At 41.9% G+C, this 23773-nt stretch overlaps 1 protein-coding gene across 1 annotated transcript in view; it reads right to left on the bottom strand.

Annotated features, from left to right (window-relative positions):
- Window positions 1–12166: 12166 nt before the first annotated feature.
- Window positions 12167–23773, bottom strand: part of LOC115907104 (vesicle-associated membrane protein 2-like) — a 56594-nt gene continuing 44987 nt past the window's right edge. The window contains exons 3-5 of the mRNA XM_030954769.1: window positions 18883–19041; window positions 17208–17259; window positions 12167–15140 (exon numbers count right to left, since the gene is read on the bottom strand). Coding sequence (XP_030810629.1) covers window positions 15124–15140; window positions 17208–17259; window positions 18883–19041 — 228 coding nt within the window. The 3' untranslated portion in view covers window positions 12167–15123. The remainder of the gene's footprint in view (window positions 15141–17207; window positions 17260–18882; window positions 19042–23773) is intronic.

Here is a 23773-nt window from a genome sequence, read left to right on the forward strand (position 1 = left end):
GGAGCTCTTGTTTCAAACGTGCTCCTGCAGCACAGGAAGGGGTGTGTGAGAACTCCCTGTGCAGAGCTCCCTGGAGAACTCTCTGTTCTCCCCTCAGTTCTACTTTACTGACTTTGGAGAAACCAGTTATTAAAAAGGAAGGTAGGGAATGTTCTTAAATGAATCATGTTTGTTCTGTGGCTGTCAGACTGCATCCACAACTGGTTGAGTAGCTCCATTCAGCTGTGAGCTCATTCCCATGCAGCACATGACACAGGGAGCCTTTGTACAGCTGCAGGCAACATGCTTCACGCTGGCTCCTGACTTTGGAGGCTGAGAAAAACGCATGCATTTTATGATTGGCTTTTCTCAAATATTAAAATGAATATTATGTGTGTTGTGTTAGAAAGTATGCTGTATTAATTCTCTTAAGTAGTGTGTTAAATATAGTTTTAGGTTATAAAAAATGTTAAAATAGAAACTATGCTATGTAGGATACTTTTTTTTTAAGAAAGCACTCGCACCAGATAGCAGCCACAGGACACCTGAATCTTTCAGAGAAAAAGAATTTATTGTCCTCTTATCAGGAGAAACGAACTTCTTCCCACCTCGAAGGCGCTGTCAGGATTCAGAGGAAGAAGCTGACACTGACCAGACAGAATCCTGTGCTTGAATGGAATTTATGCATCATGTATGAGGTGTATGAATATGCAACAGGTTATTGTTTTTAAGGATTAATCCTCTGTTAACGTGGGTCCTTTTTCAGGCTGTGCTGCCCAGAAAAGGTACCCGGACATCCGTAACTCTTTGTCTCTATTGTCTCATATTGTCCTAATCCAAATTGTCCAAATTATTATTACTCTAATTGTATTACTATTTTTATAACCACTTTATTACTCTTAAACTTTTAAAATTTCAAAAGCAAGTGGTTGGCGTTTTTCACAGAGGTGCTGATGGAGGGATCAACAGGTACTTCATGTCAATGCAGAGTTTTCTGATGCTTGCAACAGCACAGGACAGGCCCATAACACACAAGAAACTCACAACCTTTCATTTGAAGACCAAGGTGCATTTGTATTTTATACTTGTTTATAAACAAGCATTTCAAGATTCTATTAATGACAAACAAGACAACATGATCAGTCAGCTTGAGCAATGCCAAAACAGAGAATGTCAATGTGTAAGAAGCAGCTCTGGAAACATCAGGGTAATGCAAAGATGGCTTAGGCAAAGTGTGGAACTTTTGTTGTTAGACACAAATCATCTGATTACTTTTTTCCATAGAGAAAGTGGGGAATTTAAGAGTTAATGAACTTATTTGAGAATAGCTGTTGGAGACAAGAGGGAGAACAATATTTCATTCAGCACCACGAAACAGAGAACAGGTGGGATGAAGCAAAGAGGAAGAATGAGACAATGACAAACCCACAAAAAAATGCAGTTATGTTTCAAAATACTTGAGAAATTTGAAGCCTTGGCTAAAGAAACTGATGTACAAGAGATGAAAAGGAGTTCTGAAAAACTATTAAAATGAATGCCACTTACAGCAGAATGGCTAACCCAAGGGGCGGACAATGCACTTTAATCCCATACAGACAAATTGTGACCAAATTTATTTTGCATTTGAGGTTGAGTCTGACCCTCTTGGCCTATGTTGGCATTATTTGTGAAATAAATTCCCTGGAGCAGTGAGAGGTGACTGACAGAGCCCCTGCTGGCACAGTGCAGTGCTGCCTGCACTGACTGCCCCTGTTTGACATTCCCAGGCTGGCACCATGGGGTGGTGGTGGCTCTGCCCTCTGGATGCCTCCTGACACCAGCAGAATCACTTCAGGGAGCTGCAGCAGGCAGCTGGCTGCGCTGCTGGACAGCTGAAACCAATAAACACGGGGCTTTTTGTTCTTTGGGGTTTTCCCCTCCATTGAGGCAGTTTTAAAATCAAGGCAACATTTCTTTTTAAATATTTACTTATTTATCTATGGGGAAAGAAAGTTTAAAGACAGCCTGCTTTCTGGCATTGCAGATGTATAGTGATGTGCCCATCCTTGTCAGGGAATTTTGAGGGGCAGAGATGGTTCTGCAGATCCCTCCAGAAGGCTCCCAAAGATTATGCTGTGGGCTGCAAAGAGAAAACAATCAGGAATAGGAGCTGCTGGTTTGAGTGGATTGAATTTTGACTCCTCCCTCATGTCTGGGCCAAATAGGAGCAGACAGGTTTTATGCTGACGAGGTCCTTTTTAATGATGATGTGCCTTGTGCTTCCTCTCTGTTCCAGGCTCACACCATGATGTGTTCTACAAGGCTGGAGAAGTGTTCAGCTGCACTTAACTGGGTATTAATGATCTACCCAAAGGCCATTTTTAATCATGCCCAGACACAGGGATACCTTGTCTTAATTGCAATACCCTACATGAGAGCTGATAAATCCCCATATAGGCAAGGGAAGCCCATAATGGGCCCAGCACCACCACTTGCACAGCCAGGCTTGGCTTTCTCACTCCATACAGTTTCCAGTTCCAGGCTCAGCTGCAGAAGATGTGGGCAGGCTCTGTCTGTGCTAAAGACAGGCCTTGAGGATACTGGTGCTTACAGCAATCCAAAGATGCCTCTTCTCCTTTACAAAGACTGTGTTTTTTTCATCTAGCTGCCAACCCTAGGCATCCTGAAAGAATAGTATTTTCAACAGGCATTCAAAGAAAACAGAGATGCCTGAGTAGTCAAGAAATGCCCAGCTAGTGAGTGCAGTAAGCAGGTTTTACTTTTGGTATAAAAAACATCTCTAGAAAGAAAATGTCACGTAGGGTGTGAGACTTTTGAGTAAAACAAAAGACTGAAATGAAACTGTTAGGTGGTTTGATAAGCAATGTCTCAGGTCACCTGCCTGGGCACTGCATCTATCAATAGGATTTGTTTCGGTGAAAAGGCAGGAGAATTTGGATCAAATTTATTGTTGAGGCTATCACTTACTATTGATTCAACAATGATAATTTTGTTGGTCCTCAACTATAGAGGTAAGAAAAAGAGATTAAAAGACCCAGCAGGTGTAACAGGATGATGAGGATGACTGCCATGGAGGCTGAAGGGTAAAGGCAGCTGTGAGGGATTCTATGGTGGTAGTAAGATATTTCAGGTTTTTTCAATGCAGACACCAGAACATTTGTTCCACCACGTACAGCATTTGGCAAACCTTTACTCAGGGCACAGACCTGAGAACTGCAATGGTCAGAAGAGATGGAACTGGCAAATGTGCAGGGAGGGACTGTCAGGATGCTCAAGGAGGATATGGGCAGTTGAACTGGAGGAAAACAGCAAACAGAAGAGTAAGAACTATACATTGTGCCCAGATAGGATGCAGAACAATAAAAAGAGGTTTTGAGACAGCTCAGATCGACCTTTCTAGAGGACTGAAACATGCCAAGAGCGTGTGTGGTTATGAAATGATGGCTGATAAGCAGGTAAAGGGATAGCAAAACTAATCCAGACACTTCCTGGTGATAACATGATTGAACTTTGCCATTGAAACTTGTAGGTGTCTTTAGAGTCAGACATTAAAGGAGATTAAAAGTATTCTTTGCCAGGGCAATGTGTGCATTGTAATTACTGGTTTATATTTCAATCACTATTAACCCAGTGTTCCTTGGGGCATGCCAGTTTCAGATGCTTCCTTTCTGCATCCTATCCAAAATTGAACTGACTCACTGGACAGTCTGATCTGAGAGAAGCAATTCCTTCTTGTCTCGCTGGTCGTTTGATTCAGACTAGTGACAATTTTTGGTTTCCTCTCTTCTGTACCTTTCTTGGATCATTAGAGAGGAAGTTTAACAAAACCTGGATTGGTGCAGGGCTGTATGGTGCTGGCAACAGCCCTGATCTAGGCAGCTCTTCCAGTGCACCGTCTAAATGGATTATTACAGATTATATCACAGGAGCATGCACTGGATGGGACTGGGGAGCCTTTCCTGCTGTAACTGGGCTTTGGAACAGGCGTTTTCTAGGCTGAACCAGGGAAGGTGTAAATAGCTTGATGCTGTATTGTACATTTTCTGGTAAAAAGAACAACCTGCCAGCCATTAGATAAGTACTAGAAATCAAATTATCCAACCCACTGACTACAGTCTACAGACTAAATCTGCATTATGGCCAACAGGATGTAGAAACACCAGGCTTTGCTTGCCTTTGTAAAGCAGTCAGCCAACAGCTGTTAAACTCTAATTACGCTGTTCAGATGATAAGGGAGAAGACAAGGGTGTTATTTCTGCAGAATAATTCCAAAAACTGCCCCTTAAAAGCGTAATAGCTCAGTGCCAGGAAATTCCCCGAGTAAAATGTACTGGTTATGGTTACCACAGCCTGGCAAGAGCTCTTGATGATAGCTGCCCAACCACAGGCAATGTCACAAGGTTTTGTTCCTCTAGATTAGAAACTGCTGGGAAAGCAAAAAAAGCTGCCTCAGCTCTACAGTAGTTACCACTGTCTTACCCTCTTTCTTATGGAACTTGAGCAGTTTACCAACATTTCTTCTCAGGTTGCAGTTGTGACCATCTTTAGTCATGTGAGACTTTTTTTTGAAAAAATTTAAAACTGTCAGGAACACTTAGAAGCACTTATTCATTCACTTACCTTCTGGTACTTCATCTTACCAAGCAAAGTGTGCAGGCAGCCACTTCAAGAATGGTTTTGTCTTTGAACTGTCTTGTATTGACTTTCCAAAGCATGTGCATCTCCCAAGAGCTCATCACCCCACACAATTTAATAGTCCCTAGGAATCAGTTCTTCTTTCTGCTCCCCAAACTGCCATGAATTATGCAAATCTATCTGACCAGAATGAAAGATGGATTTTTCATATAATCTTGGTGATTCTGCCATATCCATCTAAATATCTCCATCATTTTAAACATAACTTCATTTTCACTTGGTTTTATCAGCTGTTAGAATTCTATGTAAGCTCAAAAGTCAGAAATTGGGATTTTTTCTCAATAAAGCTGAGCTAATTACGCAACCTTGCTGTAAGAGAGCTAGTGGAGCATCAGCCCATTGTACTGCCTTAATGAGCCTCACTTTGGCTTTGATTAGTTTCCTGTGTCCTTTAATATCATGTTCACATGCACCAGTCAACATAATTCACTTTCTCTCCTCATCCTTATTTGCTATTTCACACAGACCAGAATGTGCAGTGTATGAAATCAGTGATTGCTTTGTCTCCTTTTAGACTCAAAAGTGTCCCCAGTTGATTGCCAGCTGCACTGAGTTACCAAGGACAAATCTATAGTTTTGCTAATAAAGAACCTTCATTTAAAAAGGCATCTTGACATTACCTGGGATTGGGGTGGGGAGAGACAATGATGTGCCTTTTATGTGTTCTGAGATCATTTGCAACAAAATTAGAGAAGTTATTGAGCAAGGCCGCCAGTGCATTGCAGGTGTGGAGCTACTTGGGAGTTACTGTGATGCTTATGCAATTTAACATTTAGGTGTAGGCGCTAGGAAGGAGAGAAAATCAGCTTCCAACCCTTGTCCCTTCAAAGGGCTTAATTGCTCATTAGGAATAACCATGGCAACAGTTGCCATGCCCCATTAATCCATCACACAAGTGGCCAGCACCAGCTGCTCCAAGTTAAGGCAGCAGAGGACCCTGCAAGAGCCTCTATTCCCCTCGATGAAAAATCTTCTTTTTCCAACCAAAATCTGTCCAATGTAGACCAAATTGTGAGCTATCAGTATTTCATAGCACTGAGTTCCCCAAGTTCACCATGCCCTGTTAAAATGAAAACCCATGTTACCATTAAGAAAATTAAGAATCCAGTCAAATGCACTAAATACATTTTCTCATCTCCTCCTATTCACCATTTGTTAGTGTCTGTATATTTTTGTACAGGGTTCATTACTGTTTATACAACAGAAGAGCTTTTTTTTTCTTTTCTGTTACATTGAACATGTAAAAACTCAGTGTGAATTAGAAAATCTTCATTTCTAGAAGTCTCTAGTGCTTAAAGTAAGAGGGAATGAAAGCTGCAGCTGCTTAACTGTCCTTAAACTCTGTGTATTGGGAACAGAATGATACAAACTCGAACTTCTTAAAACAAGATTTATTGGCACAAACATACATGTTACAAATGTCTACGATACTCTTGGAAAATATGCTCACCACCTCAAAAAAACCACTGTTCACAGAAAAAGTACAGTAATATCAAACTTTGTAAGTCATCACAATTTCAGCATCAAAATACATGCATTTTATCATTTATAAATGAAATTCCACTGACCTCCAGGTAAAGCACTTTAAGAAATGTCCTGGTCTCCACAAGGTTGTTTTTTCCTCTCCAGATAGTTCCAATAAGGTGCAAATGGGTTGTTTTCTGTAGAGGCACGAATCACAGCTCCTTGCTCAGTACAGCTGAGTCTATGAGGTGAGAGATGCTGTTCTCAGCACAGACTTCCAGGCCCTTTCTGAGTGTGTCACTACAGAGCTTAACACCCCTGTGTGGCCTGTAAAAGAATGCAACTAGAGATTTGGTCTGGAGTTTGGGCTTTTAAAAGGGCAACTGAAAACTTATTTCTGATTGTTCCTATTACAGGAAGTAAAGCTTGAAGAATCACAAGGAAAGAGGTAGAAGAAAGGTTTTTATTTTGCATTGCCATTCCATCAGCATTTGAAACAGGTGTGGCATTGCCAAGGATACTTGTGAGGAGAAAGGGTAACCTCAGTAAATCCTCTTCTTTCTTTGGTGCCAGTCTAGTAACTTAGCAGCCACTCAAGATTTTGTCACTGACCTCAGACAATACAGAACAAGACTTCAGCAGATGTGCTGACTCTGATTCTGTGCCCATTCCAGTTTCAGTGCCAGAGAAGGCCTCACACACACACACACACACATAGGGGAGAGAATGCTCTGATGTCCTCAGCATGATCACATCTGCCTCAGTCCAATGGCAACAAGAAAGAAAGAAAATTTCTTGATGTCAGTGGAAGTCCTTTGAAAAAAGGGAGGTTGCACTTAATTCCACTAGATCTGAGTTTGATTCCAATCAGATCGGCGCACAACAGAACAAAAAGGCAAACCCATAAACCACATGCACTCACAAAGGTGTTTCCTGCACCTTTGTCAGCCTTGGTAGGGCACTGAACACAGGCAATGACAGAATGTGTTGTGGAGCCATGGGCCTTGGAGATTGTCACACCTCATGGAAACAAAGCCCCTGCAACCTTCCCCAGCCCCAAAGGCAGCCCTGCCTCGAGCAGGACATGGGACCAGGCAACCCCAGCAATCCTTTCATTCCTCTTTTTTATCATTCAAAGGAAAGGTTTTTCCTCTTCTGAACTGGAACACGGCACAGATTCCATGCCAGGCCTGGATTTAGCAAGGACAAATGAGGGTTTTTCACTGTGTTAAACAGAAAACAGAAATTCACTGTATGCTTAGGCACATGTTGAAGTCACTTCCAGGCCTGGCCATGCCTTGCTCCTCACTCCAGGCAGGCGAGTGTGAGACACTGCAGGGCTGAACTGATGACACAAACCCCTCCAGAGGCTGCTCTTCTGTGCTAACACTCAAGCACAAGTCATTAAGGAAAATACTAATTAGCTGGCTATGAACTCATTTCCTGCAATGAGCATAACAAGTTTATAATAAGAGTTCATATATTGCCACTTAGAGGACTTTTTATGCTGCAAAGCAAACTAAAGGTTGCTCACAATAGACAGTGGCTGTTTCATCTCTTTCCTGCTTGGAAGGAGAACCTCTCAACCAAATGGCAAATGCCTGTCTACATATATAAGCACTTCCTTTGGAAAGGGGAAGGAAAAAAGAACAGGACTGGTCAAATAAAACTCTAACCTCTACACACTTGGTGCATCCCCCTCAGAATGTATTTTTGCAACAGACAAAGCATGTTTTTAAGTCCTGCTCTTGAGTAGGAGGTGCTAATTTCTAATCTTTCAGTGATGCTGATAAACCTCATAATATCTTAGTAAAAGACTGAGTAATATCTTACCACGTTTGTGTTTGGGGGAGGGAGGATGTTTCATTTACAAAAATAATGATGTTTTTCATGACAAGTAGTGAGCTATCTGTAACATTTCATTGTGCAGACCTGTGAGTGTGTCATAGCATTATTGGCATTTTGTTGTCTGGGGAAAAAGTAGATGGAACATAGACTGAAGTTAGCTTTTCCAATGAGAAAAAAAAATATTCTTTCATCTATAGTTAAGCTTTGGAAACTAACTATCTGACTATTTTTATAGCTGCTAATTGCTTAAATAATATGTAAATAAGTAATGAGCAAACTTTATACTCATAGTCTTTACCATACATTTCTACTTTTATTCAGAATATTTTTTCCCTTTGGGTTTCATGAGAGGCTGAACTTGCATTAATTAGCAGCTTGCTAGTGGCATGGTAGTCACTCCAATCACTCAATTTTCAGTTCCAGCCAGGACTACTTTCATTAATAAAGAATTTTTAGCAAACTTTCAGATCAATACTATAAATATTAATAGCTAAACTTCAAAAAAAATATGCATTGTGCATGTATGAATTTGTAGGTCCATTATATGCACTTTCTCAATCCTTGATCTTACAAAGACAATAACTGCAGCTGCCATTATTTAGTTTTACTTTAAACAAACCTGCAATGCATCAGGGGTAGAAACCTGATTTAATTCTTTCAAACTTTTCCTCACAAAAAGCTCAGACCACCACCATGTGTTCACATATATATGACAGGAAGGCAAGGGATTCAACAAAGGGATTTTTTATCCTCACCTTAGACCAATTACAGGTGGACAAGCACAGGTACTGGAGTGGATAGAGAGTAACCAAAATAATTGTGCTGTGCCAAAAAGGTTCCATTGCTGGGCCCAAACTGCTCTAGGGCAAAATAGACATTCAGGCTGCATCTTTACTGCCCCAGGCACTCTGAAATGCTAATTTGACTGAAGTCCTTGAGCACTGCTGCAGCTGCCAGCAGCCCCATGTCTGGGGCTAGAATGCCCCAAAAGGTGCTCTCTGCAAGGAGTGCTGCACCATCCTTCCTGCATTGTCCAGGAGAAACACTACCATCTGTCATAGCTCATTGTAAGGATTTGAATTTAACAGACAAGCACTGCTTAATTTTCATATAGAAAGGCTTCTCTTAGATAGAGCCACTTACAGAAAGGATTTTACTGAATGTTAGCGATATTTCACTTGCACCATTTCCCAATTTATGCTATTGTGACTACCACAATATCCTTATTTATTGTTTCCTCTCTTTCAACAAAATGAATGAAATTATTGTTACAAGAACTGTTAAATAAAGTTAATTAAAATTCCAGTGTTAAGGTAGTGTAGCAACAATGCTGTTGTTTAGCCTTCTTTTGTATCCCCTGATTTTGAAGCAAATGGAGGCCCAGGAGCCACGTCCTGCCCCAGGTGTGGCTGAGCAGGGAGGGAGGTTTGAGGAGAGCTGGGTGTTGTGGGAGGAGGTTCTGCTTCAGCCAAGCCTCACCTGAGCTCTGGCTGAGGGCAACAGTGGCAGCAGGCAGGGACTCAGCCCAGAGGGCAAAACAGCCCCAAAATTCTGTGCTCCAAATACGCTGCACTCCAAAACCACAACAGCTTTCTGAGAGGCTTGAAAAGTAATGGATAAGCCAGACACTGTGAGAAGAGCTAAAGAATGGAGAAGGGTTTTTTCCTAATTGTCTTTGTTGTTCTCTATATTTTCTCTCTGAGAACAAGTACTTTGCCCTTTCAAACTTCTAGTACATGGCTTTGGTTGAATGGAGTGTTACGTGCAAACCACGAGGCTGTGTTCATGTTTTGGAGAGGTGCAGGTTCTGGTTTTTGCTTTGGAGAGTTAGCAGATGTGATACACTCATGACAGAATGAGGTTACTGCAGGAGTGACTCATTGTTGAATAATCAAGTGTTTACTCCACCAAAACTGCATGTAACCAGACTGCCACAGTTTTCCTGCTTTATTCCAAGATGTAGCTTTTAAATGTCAGTGCACCAGGAAGGAAGGTAAACTCCTTGGGTGGCTCAGATATCTTTCTATACATGTGTTTAAAGGCAGAGAGTCTTAGGGTTATCAATGGAGAAGTAAAACTACTGAGCACATCAATTGAGACACACATTAATCAACTGAGGAAGGGAAATTAACTGGAGAGGAAAACAAAATCCTTTCCTGAAGTATTTCTGAAGTAGACCAGATGGAGAAAGAACTACTGGTGTGAGGTTCTGGTTTGATTGTTTCATACATGCCAATCTAGTATCCCTCCTGACAATAATGTAACAGTTTGAGAAAGCTTCAGCCAATAATTTCTCTAAAATTCATTTTTTCCTAACTACCTTCTTCAGCCTTTTAATTTTTCTTTTAAAGAAGCTAATTTGAGGGTGCTTGTGCTTTCTCTGGCTCAAATGTATCTTGTCTAGCAACAGGGACCTAAATCAGATGAGGAAGAACTGGCTGGAAGAGCATCTCAGCCTTCTGACGAGATAGAGGGCCCAAAGGTTATGATCTGTTACAGGTCTGAAGTTCAGGTCAGGGTGCAAATCCAGATCAAAGAGACTTTGAGGCCTTTCTCTAATACTCACTGTGTACATTGGGAGGGAGCCCGGTGCCTTGTATGGCTGCTGGCTCAGCCCCTTCCCTGTTTAAAGGGCAGGAGGAGCAGGGCTGAGAGGCAAATCCTGGATCATACCCAAGTGCTCTCTAGGTTATTTGTGAAGGTCCCTCACCACCATGCAATCAAGGTGCTTTCTTAAAAAAAATAACAGATCATGCATATTCCCTCTGTGTGGATAATCTCCCATGGAATAGAGAAAATTCACTCTGTGAAAGCATGAAAGGGCTGAGATGGAGCTTCTGGAAGTTCCTCAAGTTTGAGTCTCCCATGGTCAATGCCCTTCTGGGAAACAGACATCACCATCTTGCAGGTATGCTCTAGTATCAATGTCAAGTCAAGAACTTGGTCTTAAGAGCTAAAATCCATTGTATTCAGACAAGAAATAGTGCAGCTACTCATGCAATTAAAGTTAGGTGAAACCCTGTCACAGGAGCAGTGACAGAAACTGGAATTTTAAAAGGTCTTGCTACTCAGACAAAAGCATAGCAGATTTTTGAGGCTGTTCTAATTAATTCCTTGCAGTCAATAATGTCCTGATCTTCTATCACTGTTGAAGTCTCTTATTGCAAATCACTACATAAAAAGAATAAAAGGCAAATATTTTACTTGCCTGAGTTGTTCCTGGGGGTAACATCATGCAGGTTCCAACTGAATGAAAGTACCAGCTTGAGAAGTCCAACTGGCTACATTTCTAAATCACCCCTTGTCTTACAGACCCTAGGTTACATTCAGAATCTTTATCAGATTCTCCCATCCTCCTTCGAATAGTATTGGATTAGGTTTGGCTCTGTCGGATTGAATGTGCTGTTATGTAATGCTGTGAAGTGAAAATCAGGTCAAGTACCTCGTTAGGGCTTCCACACTAAGTTTTCCTGCCAAGTTCTGTGCTACACTGGTTTGGGGTTTAAAGCCACACCTGTGTTTTGGGTTTAAATCCACATCTGTGTCACTGCAACACGAGCTAAATTTGAAAGTGTAACGCCCAAGCACGACCTCAGTAGCCTGTGGGTGCAAGCAACACTTGTTCAAGCTCAGAAGCTGATGTAGGATCATTGACAAGATGACTGAGAAGCCCAGCAGCAGCCGTGGTGCAGGCCCTGAGCAGCTGTTAACCCCTTCCTTTCAGCTGTGCTCTGTGTGAAGGGCATCTCCTGCTGTACAGCCTCTCTATGAACAGCCGTGCTCCAGGCAGCAGAGGATCTTCTGGAAAGGATGGGATGTGCAGGTCTCAAACAGTGTCTGATTCTGGATAAAGCTACCAAAAGCATTGCTTCCAGCCAGGAGAGGCCTCAGTTTGGTCCCCAAGGTGGCAGTCATGGCCCTGCAGTCCCTGGGGGTGTACCAGGGGTCACTAAAGGAAGCTCTTTTGTGACCTTTTGTTTTACCAGCCCAGGGGAACAACCCAGGCAGCATCAGTGGCACAGAGCAGGAGCTGAATTTCTGATTGGTGGTGACTGAACAAGAATGACTTAACCATTTCATGGAAAATTCACAGGCAGGCAGTTGTAACTGCCCAGACATTTCAAACCTAGGGTGGAAGGCAATCAATCCTGGCTCCACCACAGCTGAGAGCTCCAATCAATCCTGGCTCCACCACAAATGAGAGCTCCAATCAATCCTGGCTCCACCACAAATGAGAGCTCCAACTGTGTTCATACAGATTGTGCTCTGCACCACCTGCATGGATGGGAGAGATGCTGTTGCACAATCTATGACCCTGAACAGTCCTCCATTACCATGTTCTCCTTGCTGAAGGTTTAACCCTCTGCAAGGGCAGCTGAGCTTTGTGCATCAGACACATTTGTTCATGCTCCCTGGGCAGAATTAGAAAGATTACATGGCTTATCTCACCAATGACAACCAACCACCACACCACATGCAGTAGCAAACATTGAGCATTCAAGAGCACACCATGGGCCAATGACTTTGAAAAGTTAAACACATTAATTTACCGTACTTCACCACCACACAGGAGGAAATAGTCAGGAGGAAACATTCTACAACCCACTACAAGGTAGGTTTCTTAACTCTTCCTTGCAAATTCTCAGTTATATTTAGCAGTCATCCCCATGAGTTACAATTTTGAGAGAGAATAGGTCCACATTCCACAAAGAGCAGTTTCTGTTCTCCGCTCTCACCTAGAGGTGAGATTTGATTTTGATTATTAACTTGCTTGAACTACATTAGCTGGGGGAATGTGAGCTTTCCATCCTTGTAGCACTTCCACTGCAGTTTCATGTGGGAGCTTTGTGTGTTTGCAGCTAGAGGATTCAAACTCTTTAATGTGTATTTGCACTCCTATCAGCTGAGTACCAGTTCAGCCTCCCAGAGGAGAAGGAACATCTGTATTAAGGCTCAGTATCAGCATTTCACCTTCCTGGTTGCACCACCTCCAGCAAAAGCTGTCCCCATCTCATGAGTGTGTTCAGCAGAGAAGCCCTGTGAGGACACCATGCTCAACATCAATATTGATAACAATATTGATATTGATAATATCAATTATCAATATCAGTAACAGGTGTGGGTGGCAGGGTCCCACTCTCAGCAGGTAATTCCTTCAGATCAGATATCAGATAACCTTAGCAGTTCAACAAGGCTCCTGAAGTTGGATGGCTCATTCCTCTCCCAGCGAAAGCTCATTTATACACAGTTGTGTCACCTCACAGAGTCAGGTCTTTCATCCCTGCTACGTTTTTGTCCAGCCCAGGAGGATTTCTGAATTGTTTGGGTTCTCACCCAGTGAAGGACTGAATGATCAGGGCTTACCAGGGAGCCCAGTATCACATTACTAACTTTGGATATTCAGCTTCATTAAGACTGGGGCCACTTTTGACTTAATGATATGAAGTAGTACACATGACTAGAAAGTGATAAATATTTAGGGAAAAATGCAACTGGAACCTTTCAATTGATCATTACTTATTCTCTCTGCAAAATTCTACTTCAGCACAATTTCTATATAGATTCACAGCAACAAACTGGTCAGGCTCTCAATCTTTTTTTACTCTAAAACTATGTCAAGAGAAATGCTCCTCAGTGGGAATATTTACACTACTATTATCACTGTTTCTATTCCCTAATTAAATTGCAGACAAAAAACCCCAACCCACCAAATTATGTTTTTTTAATTCTATGAATTCTTTTTAGAAATTCTGAAGGAGTTATCCTAAAAAGACCTTTTCCTGAATTTCCTGGCTCAAAATTTGATTAATTCATTTTTAGTTTGGTTAAGGATGATTAAACTACTCACTGTTTTAAAAAGAAAAACAAGAAATTCACCAAAGCATAAAGAACTTTCTTTCAAACCACAGTATATAATTTCTTTTAATTACATCAAATGTTTGTTTAAATTAATTGAGTATAATAGGTATCCCAGCTGAGCACTTTACAAAAATGACACTATGAACTATCCACATGCACAAATTAAAATATATCTTTTTAAAGCCTATTAACACCCCTACTTTGAACAGTGTTTCTGTTCCTTCCTCTTCTCCAGGAAAGCTTTGCTAGGCACCCTTCCCTTTCCCCACTGTTCCCCCCTGCCTTGTCCTGATTTTTGAACCATCCTGGCAGTGGGGACCATTTCTGCAAACTGCTGCAGAGGCAGCTTCCTCCCCAGAGCTGGGCAGCCACAGACAGCACCAGGGCTGCTCATGGGCCTCAGGTCAGGGCCCAGTTATTGGGGATTGGCATCCAAGAGATGTCCCATGGAACCTGACAAATGGGGCCTTGAGTTTTCAGCAAGAGACTGCACCTGAGCCATTTGGGATGTTTGCATCACCACTTCTGCATTTCCCTTGGCTTTTTCAGGACTGTGCTAGCTAATGCTTTTTGGCTGTCACACAGGGTTTTCATTCCTTTCTGGCTTTCATATTGAGGCCATCTTGGTTGTTCAGATCACCAAGAGGTGTTTTCCATGAGGAAAAAGATTAAATCCATAAAAGATGATAAACTAGTCTTTCTTTATTTTCTGCGGACAAGGTTTTTAGACTTGGATTCTACATCTAACCTCAAAGAAATCTGTGTTTGGTTGGCTAAACTGAAATATGGTATCTTACATGAATACTTAGAGGTATCACTCTCTTCAATGGGAGTAGCAGATACATCTGACAATGGATTTTGCCATCCAACTTTAGGAGCTCAGATTGAGAATTTTGGTCCTAATGTTTGCTGCAACCTTAGATTTGGGTCCAATCCACCTGGCAGTGTCCCTTTAAACAGGAGCTTCTCCACAGCTGCATTCTCTGATTCTGAGATGGTTTAGGATGCTTTTCATATACTACAGTTTCTGAAGGTCAGTGCATACACATCTTAAGACACAGTGATTAGACAGTGTATGGAACTACTTGGCAGTATTTAGCTGGTACAGTTTCTTGTGGAAACAACAGAATTCCAAAATACACCACACTGAATGCTTATGGGTTATTACAAGCAAAAATCCCAAGACAGCGGGAATTAAAAAGCGGAGTTCAACAAAGGAACACTGATATCGTCGGTTGATATGAACAAAGGTGTGCCAAGTCTTCCTTCTCTGCTTTTTCAAGTGGAGAAATAAACTGGGAAATGAAGCAGAAGGAAAGAAAGATTAAAAAAAGAAGACAAAAACCAGGAGTTATTACAGAGTTACCGTTGTGCTTTATCTCACAGCAGTGTGTGGTGTCAGAGGACTGCAAACATCCTTAGCGCATCCCAGCTGCAGGAGCGTGGTTTGTGGCACGCAGTATTCCTTCTGCCAGGCACAGGGATGCTCCTCCTGTGCCCGAGGGAATTTGGAGGGGAATCTGAGGTAGAAAGCAGGGGAGACTGTGGCTCTGAGGGCAGAAAGGGCAAGGGCTGGCAGTGATGTTAGCTGCTGTCCCCAGCCCAGCAAAGCCGTGTGCTGTGCTGCAGCCTCCGGCAGGCAGCACCCATGGCAGCACAGGAATGGCTCTGTGTGTCTGCCCCACAGCCACCCCCATGGAGGGGATGGCCTTGTTCCCACTCACATCAGATGGAAAAGCCATGCAGGCCTTGTCTAACAGCACCTGGATGCTTGATGTCTATGGCATTTAAACATATACTGTAAATAAACACAGCATTGAGTTAAATACACAAGGTCCTTCCTGACGCTGCAACCTTTAGCTGCAACTTACTACAGAGGAATCAAATAAACTGGGAAAATAATTTGAACAACAGGTACACTCAAATCTCACTGACCTGGTACTGGATCTCACTGTGTGAGCCACAGCCTGGGTTGAACACTGTGACACTCAAGTTTGTGATTAAATACCCTACACTCAACCTAAGCCACGTCAAACCTGCACTGGCTTTTTTTTTTTTAATTTAGCAGAACAGGCATTCAGCATTTTAAACCAGGAGTGAAACAATGTTCTTACTTATATATGTTTCAGCCTAAACTTCCATGGAGGTTGATATGAGCTATCCTGACCACATTTTACTTTCTTAAAACTCACATAACGCTCAGTGAGGAATATATACCCAGCAATTAGTTCAATGGCTGCACATCTTCTTTGGTCTGGTTGCTGCACAAGGGCTGGTCTTTCTTTTGAGTACACAGTTAATATAGTTAATTAATATCTAAGCATTTCCCATTCTTACTGTATCAGTGTTACGAAACCCTGGAATTATTCTGGGTCACTTTGGTGCCAGCATTCATAAGGCTAATAAACTGTCACATGTATCTCATTCCTTTTAGTCATGTTTACAGGTGATCCTGCAAGCTTTCTTTACAGGAGCAACAGAGGAAAATGGAAACATGCTGAGTATCAAGCATGTAACTTGAGAGCTGGGAATTAACTCACATCCACAGTCTGGCCTTCTGGTGAATCTCTTCTGGGTTACCACCTGCATTGTGTATCTGGAGAATCTCCCTTTTAGGAGTTAATGCCATATTACAGTTATGTCACCTAACAGCTGTTGCTAACACAGGGTTACATAAATGAAATGTTCAGTTCCTGTCATTACAAGGTCCCTGAGTCCCAACCAGCAGGATTGCTATTATTCATTCATAGCTACCTTCCCTACACAACTGTGTGGAACGAGATGATCTTTTGAGAAAAGAAGTCAGTGAGACTTTGGGCCATCTTTTAGCAACATTTGGGCATTCGAGGTGCAAAAGGATCTTCAGAAACACTGACATCTCAAATTCTAGCTGATATGGCAGAAACCAGGCACCTACATGCTTTTAAAAAATTGATCAGATGCCTGTTTGCCTGTGTGCCTTTACCCTCTTTTTTTAGGCATGAGGTATTTCAAGAATTACTGTTCTTAGTAGAAAACACTGGGACTGTGGCAGTCATCATCATCATACTGAAAGGAAGATCTCTGAGACTGCATAAAAATTTATTTAAAACATAAAAAGGGAGAGCTTTTAATCCTAGGGAAAGTTATGTAACATGCTAATGTTAAAAACATTAAATGTCAACAAATTCTGCCAGTATGTGTCCAGGGAATTTGCAGTAATTCTCACTATAAAAGCATAACACTAGAAGGGAAATTTCACAAATTAATCAGTTTAAATATTTTATATCCATTTTTTTTGTTGCTTTGTTTTTTAATGTATCAGCCATTCTTAAGTCACAAGCTATTGAGAACATAAATGAAAGAGAAAATGAATTACTCACTTATAATTATAATGAGAATGACTGCACATACTACACCGAGGATGATCATCATCTATAAAAAGAGAAGATATGAGAAAGAAAAAGAGAAAGTCAGGTTTTCACATGAAACACATTAACCCCTCAATTTTTTTTCTTTTACTTAATGACGCAATCCTCATACTTTTAACTCTGCAAGAGAGTTGCTAAGGCCCCAGATTTATTGCTGGTTTTAAAATCGACAATGGACAGAGCCTGTTGTCAGAGGTGGGCAGAAACAGCTCGGTGCAAAGCAGGAGCAGAGGCAGCTGTGCACAAGCCCAGAGCAGCAGGGAGCTGCCCAGAGCCCCCTGAGAGCCCCTGGAAGCTGATGAGCCCCCTGGAGGCTGCAGCCCAGTGGCCATTTTTACCCCAGTGAGCAGAAAGAATGAAAAACAACAAACATGGGAATGTCAAATCAAAGCCTTCGTTCCTCCTGACACGAGGACAGAGCCAGCCATTGGCTTGCAGGAGATTCTTTTTAAATTTCTTCCCTCTCTTTGCAGAGTTTGGGAGCCAGAGGAAGGACAGGGGGATTGTTTGTCAGGAGAAAGCAGGAAGGGACAATGAGGGCAGGTTTGAAGGTAGTGCAGGTCACTGTGGTGATGGCAGTCACATGGGTGAACCTAACTCAAAATCTGTGCTTGTAGCTCCAAAAGCCCTGCTTCCTGCACTTCTGGACTTATCAGCTGGGCAACAGCTAAAAGAGGCCCAGAGGACCTGCTCTGCTAAATTTTTAATGTAGATCCTTTTATTTCTGGAGTGTTTTTACATGTATTTTACCCAGAATATTTTGTCTTGCTCTGCATTTCATAGCACACTGTGGATTGGAGAGGCAAAGCAGACAACAGGCTAGTAAGGGACCCATGTGAGATTGCCCCTTGGGAACAGCTGGTTTTATTTGTGTGGACATAAATGGTCAGCAGGAAAGTTGGTGTTGAGCAATGGAAATCAAGCTGAACTTTTGGCACAGTGTTTGTGGTTGTGGTGGTGCATGAGCAGGAAGAAGCAAAGACATGAGTCTTAGAAGAGCAAGAGAAGATGAAGTTTCTGGGTCCAAAATCCACAAATATTGGAGAAGGTCTGAAAAAGCAAAGGAGAGTGAGGCTCTCTCTGCTCTTGGGGAAGGATTAGACTTTGGAGACAGCAGAGAAAGCAGCTGGTTGATCAAAGTCCTGCTCTGTCCTAACCAGCCCCTCTTCATAAGAGACTGTCATTTTCTCCCTTCTCATAGCAGTTTGCAGAACCCAGTTTTGGGTGTTTTTTATGGTTTACCATCCTGAAGAAAAATCAGACCAATGATCCTCACAAGGAAAAAGCTTCTTTTCTCCCACTGCTAGAATTCACTGCACCTGATCAGGTTTCGTGGTTCCCACAGAGAACTGACACGAATTGACATGGAATGGTTTCCCATCCCTAATTAAAGGCACTTGGGAAGCAACAAACATTGTATCTACATTTTATATACTGCAGAAATTATGGGTTCTGGTAAAGATCAAAGTTGCTTGACTTCTGGAGCCTTGAGGTCAAGGCACCTCCTTCTCACCTTGACGAGAAGAGATGAGTCAGAGGTGCCATCCTGCAGGCAAAGTCCCACTAAATGCAAGTGAAAGCAATTCTTGCCATGAAGTGATTCCAAGCAAGGGTTTATATTCCTTACCTTGCAATTTTTCCACCAGTATTTCCTCTTCAGCTTGGCTGCACTGGTCTCAAACTGTGAGGCACCTGCTTGCAATGCATCTGCCCGGTTGTCGAGCTCTGACAGCTTCTGGTCCCTTTCCAGCACCTTGTCCACGTTCATCCTCATGATGTCCACCACCTGTGAAGGCACAGACACACCTGAGACCCCTCCCACAGGAGAGATGAGGGGCACCCATCTGGTCACACCCTGGAGTGTCACGCCTCATCCTAAACCCAGCTGTGGGAATTGGAAAAACGGGCACAGGAGGGTTTGATCTGCAGCCTTGGGAGAAGCCTGGATTGATGTAAAAATACAATACATAAATATTAAGTAGAAAAATCATAAATGTATGTTTCTATAGTTGTAAGTAAGAATGTGCCTTAAGTAAGTGAGAAACTGCATTGATAAGATGGTGAAGGGTTATAATGTAGGGGTGTAATTGTGTGGAGCAGCTAAGAGTTTAGAGGTTATAACAGAAGCATGTGTGTGCATGTGAGACAGAAGCCCATTGGGTAAAAGTATCCACAGTGCAGTAGAAGTGAGTAAAGGTGATAGGTTAGAAAGCAAAATAAACCCTGTGCCAACTGCCCATTGTCACAGACATCTTTTATGAAAAATCCTTTCCTTAGGATTTTTCCTCCTGAGAAGCTGAGAGGCCTCAGGAACAAAATGTAAACAATGGGTATCTGCTGCTGTGGAATGCAACAGGTGCATCTGTGATTGGTCTCATGTGGTTGTTTCTAATTAATGGCCAATCACAGTCAGCTGGCTCAGACTCTCTGTCCAAGACACAAGCTTTTGTTATTCATTCCTTCTTTTTCTATTCTTAGCTAGCCTGCTGATGAAATCCTTTCTTCTATCCTTTTAGTATAGTTTTAATATAATCTATATCATAAAATAATAAATCAGCCTTCTGAAACCTGGAGTCAGATCCTCATCTCTTCCCTCATCCTCAGACCCCTGTGAGCACCGTCACAGTCCATTGGATCAGAAGGTTCTATATTGCCTTGTAATGAAGAACTCGTGACTGCTCTGAGCTCTGGCTGACTGCTTGCTCCTCTAAAATCTCACAGCCTCTGAGGCTGATGTTTATCTGAGCAATAAATCATTCTCAGCTCCAGAATAGTCCCACCCCTTCATTAAAAGCAGCGGCAGTGATGCCCAGCCTTTTGCCATGTGGTGTGTGATGGCATTCCCTGGGCACTGCCTCAAAACCCAGCCTGTGGAAATGCCCTCAGTGAGTTACACTGTGCTGGAGGCTCTTTAAGGGAGAAAATAAACAGACCTCATAAAACACCACCGTTATTTTGATTAAAGTTTTTGACTTCTTTTATACAGCTACAAAGACCTGATGAAGATCTCTGCACCACAACTTGATTGACATCACTGAGAACAAGCCATTGTTTTCCTTGTACATTTAATACCTTCCTTACCTGAAGTAGAGAAAAGCAGACAGACAAAGGCCACTCTAAAGGGAACTGTGTGCATTTCCTTACCAAAGCATTTCCTCATTCTGCAGATCTTTTGGGCAAGATGACTTCTCAGCCATGATCTGAAATCCTGCTTGGAAGTGGAGGAGGAGAACGTTTCACCTGAGCAAGTTCACCCCAAAGAACAGCAGAGAGCTCAGGCTCATTGCACAGCCAGGATGCAACAGGCAAGGGCTGCTCATGCATGGATTCTACACATTGGCCAAGGTGAAAATCCTCTTCTAGCAAGCCAATAACTAAATGGGAATCCTGCAGAAAGTCACCACTAATGCAAATGTCAAGACAGTGTCACAATCTCTGTAAAGCTGGGTCCAATCTTTCTAGCAGTGAATGAGGCTGATGGTCTGTTAATTCCCACACTCTATAATAAGGAATTCCATGTTATACATATTTAATAAAATTTAACTATTACCTGCAAAAATCCAGAATCATTTAAAGGATACATTATTCAAATACAGTGAGAGGAAATTGATAGTGAAAGAATCTTTAACAGGACTGGAGAAGGTCTCAAAAGATTTGTTTCACTTGTCTACCAAACCTAAACCAAAATGAAATATTTTGGTCAATCCAAATTTTCTTACTTGTTTTTCCAAACCAAAACCTTCCAAGCACTTAACTTCATATAAAACATTGCTAATTTTTTTAATTATTGATTTCTCAGCTAGTAATTAGTTGAATTTTATCTTGCTGCAACGATTTGTAGTGAAAATTAGAAACTATTTGAAAATGCTGATACAAAAAACTCTACTATTTCCTACCCATTATCTTCATTTTGGGGGGGTTTTGTTTGGGCTTTTTTGTTTGTTTGTGGTTTTTTTGTATGCTTGTTTTTTTGGGGTTTTTGTTTTGTTTTGGTTGGTTGATTGGTTTTTTGATTGGTTTGATTTTGGTTGGTTTCATTTTTTGTTGTTGGGTTTTTTGTGTTGTTTTGGGGGTTTTTTGGGTTGCTTTTTTTTTTTTTTTTAGGTTTTGGTTTGGGGTTTTTTGGGGGGTTTCTTTTGTGTTTTTTGGGGTTTTTTTGGTCTTTGTTTTTTTTTTTGTTTTGCTGGGGGGTTAGGGGGGTTTTATTTGTTTGTTTGTTTTGTTTTTTAGGGTTTTTTTGCTTAGTTTTGTTTATTTGGTTTTGTGTTTGTTTTGTTTGTTTGTTTGTTTGTTTGCCTAGAACTACTTATTGAATTTAACCTGGCTGCAGTGAGCACTCACCCAGGTGAGATTTCATTTTTGTCAAATCGATAAATGTTTGTCTGGGCCTTAGAAAATAAGCTCTACGATGTCTATAGGAATCAGGGGGGAACCTCAATAGAGGAACAGCTGAAATCCTCCCCGGGCATCACAACATCAGCATCACAAACCGCGGAGATTCCCGAGCCCCGAGCTCTGCCCGGGCTCTGCCGCCACCTGCGGGCGGCACGGAGGGAAAGGAGCCGGGACAAAGCCTCTGGTGAGGGATAAAAGGGGTTTGACTTCGGTGTTTAATAAATATCTTTGTGGTAGTTGTGAAAAACGCATGTATTTTACGATTGGTTTTTCGCAAATATTAAAATGAATATTATATGTGTTATGTTAGAAAGTTATGCTGTGTTAATTTTCTTAAGTAGTGTGGTACATATGGTTTAAGGTTATAACAAAATGTTAAAATAGAAACGATGCTATGTAAGATGTTATAAATAAGATACTTTTTTTAAAAAAGGACTCACAGCGAGACAGCAGCCCCAGGACACCTAAATTTTTCACAGAAAGAGAATTTATTGCTCCATTATCAGAAGAAATGAACTTCTTCCTGCCTTGCTGAGCCCTGATGACACCGTCAGGATTCAGAGGAAGAAGCTGACACAGACCAGACAGAATCCTGTGTTTGAATGGAATTTATGCATCATGTATGAGGTGTATGAATATGCAACAAGTTATTGTTTTTAAGGGTTAATCCTCTGTTAACGTGGGTCCCCTCTCAGGCTCATGCTGCCCAGAATAAGGTACCCCGACTATCTGTAACTCTTTGTTTTTATTATCTCATATTGTCCTAATCCAAATTGCCCAAATTATTATTATTCTAATTATATTACTATTTTTATAATCATTTCATTACTATTAAACTTTTAAAATTTTAAAAACAAGTGACTGGCATTTTTCACAGTAGTGATGCCTTAGGATTTCAGCTTTTATATTTTTCACATCCTGCACTGCATCAGTGCATAACTCTAAACTCACTATAAACTCCATAACCTGCCAGCTGCTGTTCTCCCTTTTATTCAGACCAAACAATCCCTCTGGGCCTGGAACCCAATGACACCCCACAGCCTCAGGCCCCAAAAAGTACAAACAAAAGTGAATTGGGGGGAGCAAACTGGGGGTAAATGACTTCATTGCCTGAAGCTGTAATTGGAGAATTAACCCCTGATATGTAAATGGACCAAACTTTTAATTGTCTGAAAAACTGGTGCCCATTGTCCAGCTCGGGTGTAGCCTCTGGGAGGCTGTGACTGCCCAAGGTGTGGCTGTTGAAGGCCTTTAATAAATCCCCACTTTATTCTCTGAATCTTGTCTGGCCTCTGCTCTAGGCAGCCACCCCAAGGCATCAGCACAACAATTCATCAAGGTGCAATATGCAGTAGATCATGTATGTAAATATATAGACCTTGCAAATTAGCATATCTAACAAAGATGCCTCAATGAGAGGCTTAAATGAATGGCCTAACATCTCCCTATTCTAAAGTATTCCCCCCAAAAGGGGCCTAATTTTAGTTTACAATAAATGTTTTAGAGGGGGCCTTGGTATCTCGGGGTAGTGTGAGGCTTTCCAGTCTCCAGCTGCAAGGGGATGTTTGGCCTTCTGGCCTAGTAAAATACCAGGACTATGGTAAGATATTAAGTTTAAAAAATTACAAATATGCTTTTTAAGTGTATTGAGAATGCATAAAAGGCATATAAAAATAAAAAGTAAAAAAACCTATCATGGCATCTCACGCTGGATCCCTTGGTGTTCCAAACCAGCATCACCCCAGCAACCTCACAGTGCTGGAAGTGCCAGCTTGCCTTCCTTGGCTATTCTTATTTTGTGATTTCCCTGCTAAAAAGGATCCGCTGACCACGTGCTATCAGCTCCAAACCTGTGAAAAATTCTTCACAGAAAGAGTGATTGGGCACTGGAAGTGTCTGCCTGGGGAGGGGTGGTGTCACCATCCCTGGAGGTGTTGAACAAAGCCTGGATGAGGCACTCAGTGCCACGGTTTGGTTGGTGAGGAGGTGTTAGGGCAGCGTTGGACTAGATGACCTTAAAGGTCTTTTCCAACCCAGATCATTCTGCGGTTCTGTGACAGCAGCAGCCTCTCTCTCAAATGGCAGCAAAACCCCCACAAATCCTGGATTTCACCAACATAACC

Source organism: Camarhynchus parvulus, chromosome 9 (assembly GCF_901933205.1).
Source record: "Camarhynchus parvulus chromosome 9, STF_HiC, whole genome shotgun sequence".
Lineage (NCBI taxonomy): Eukaryota > Metazoa > Chordata > Aves > Passeriformes > Thraupidae > Camarhynchus > Camarhynchus parvulus.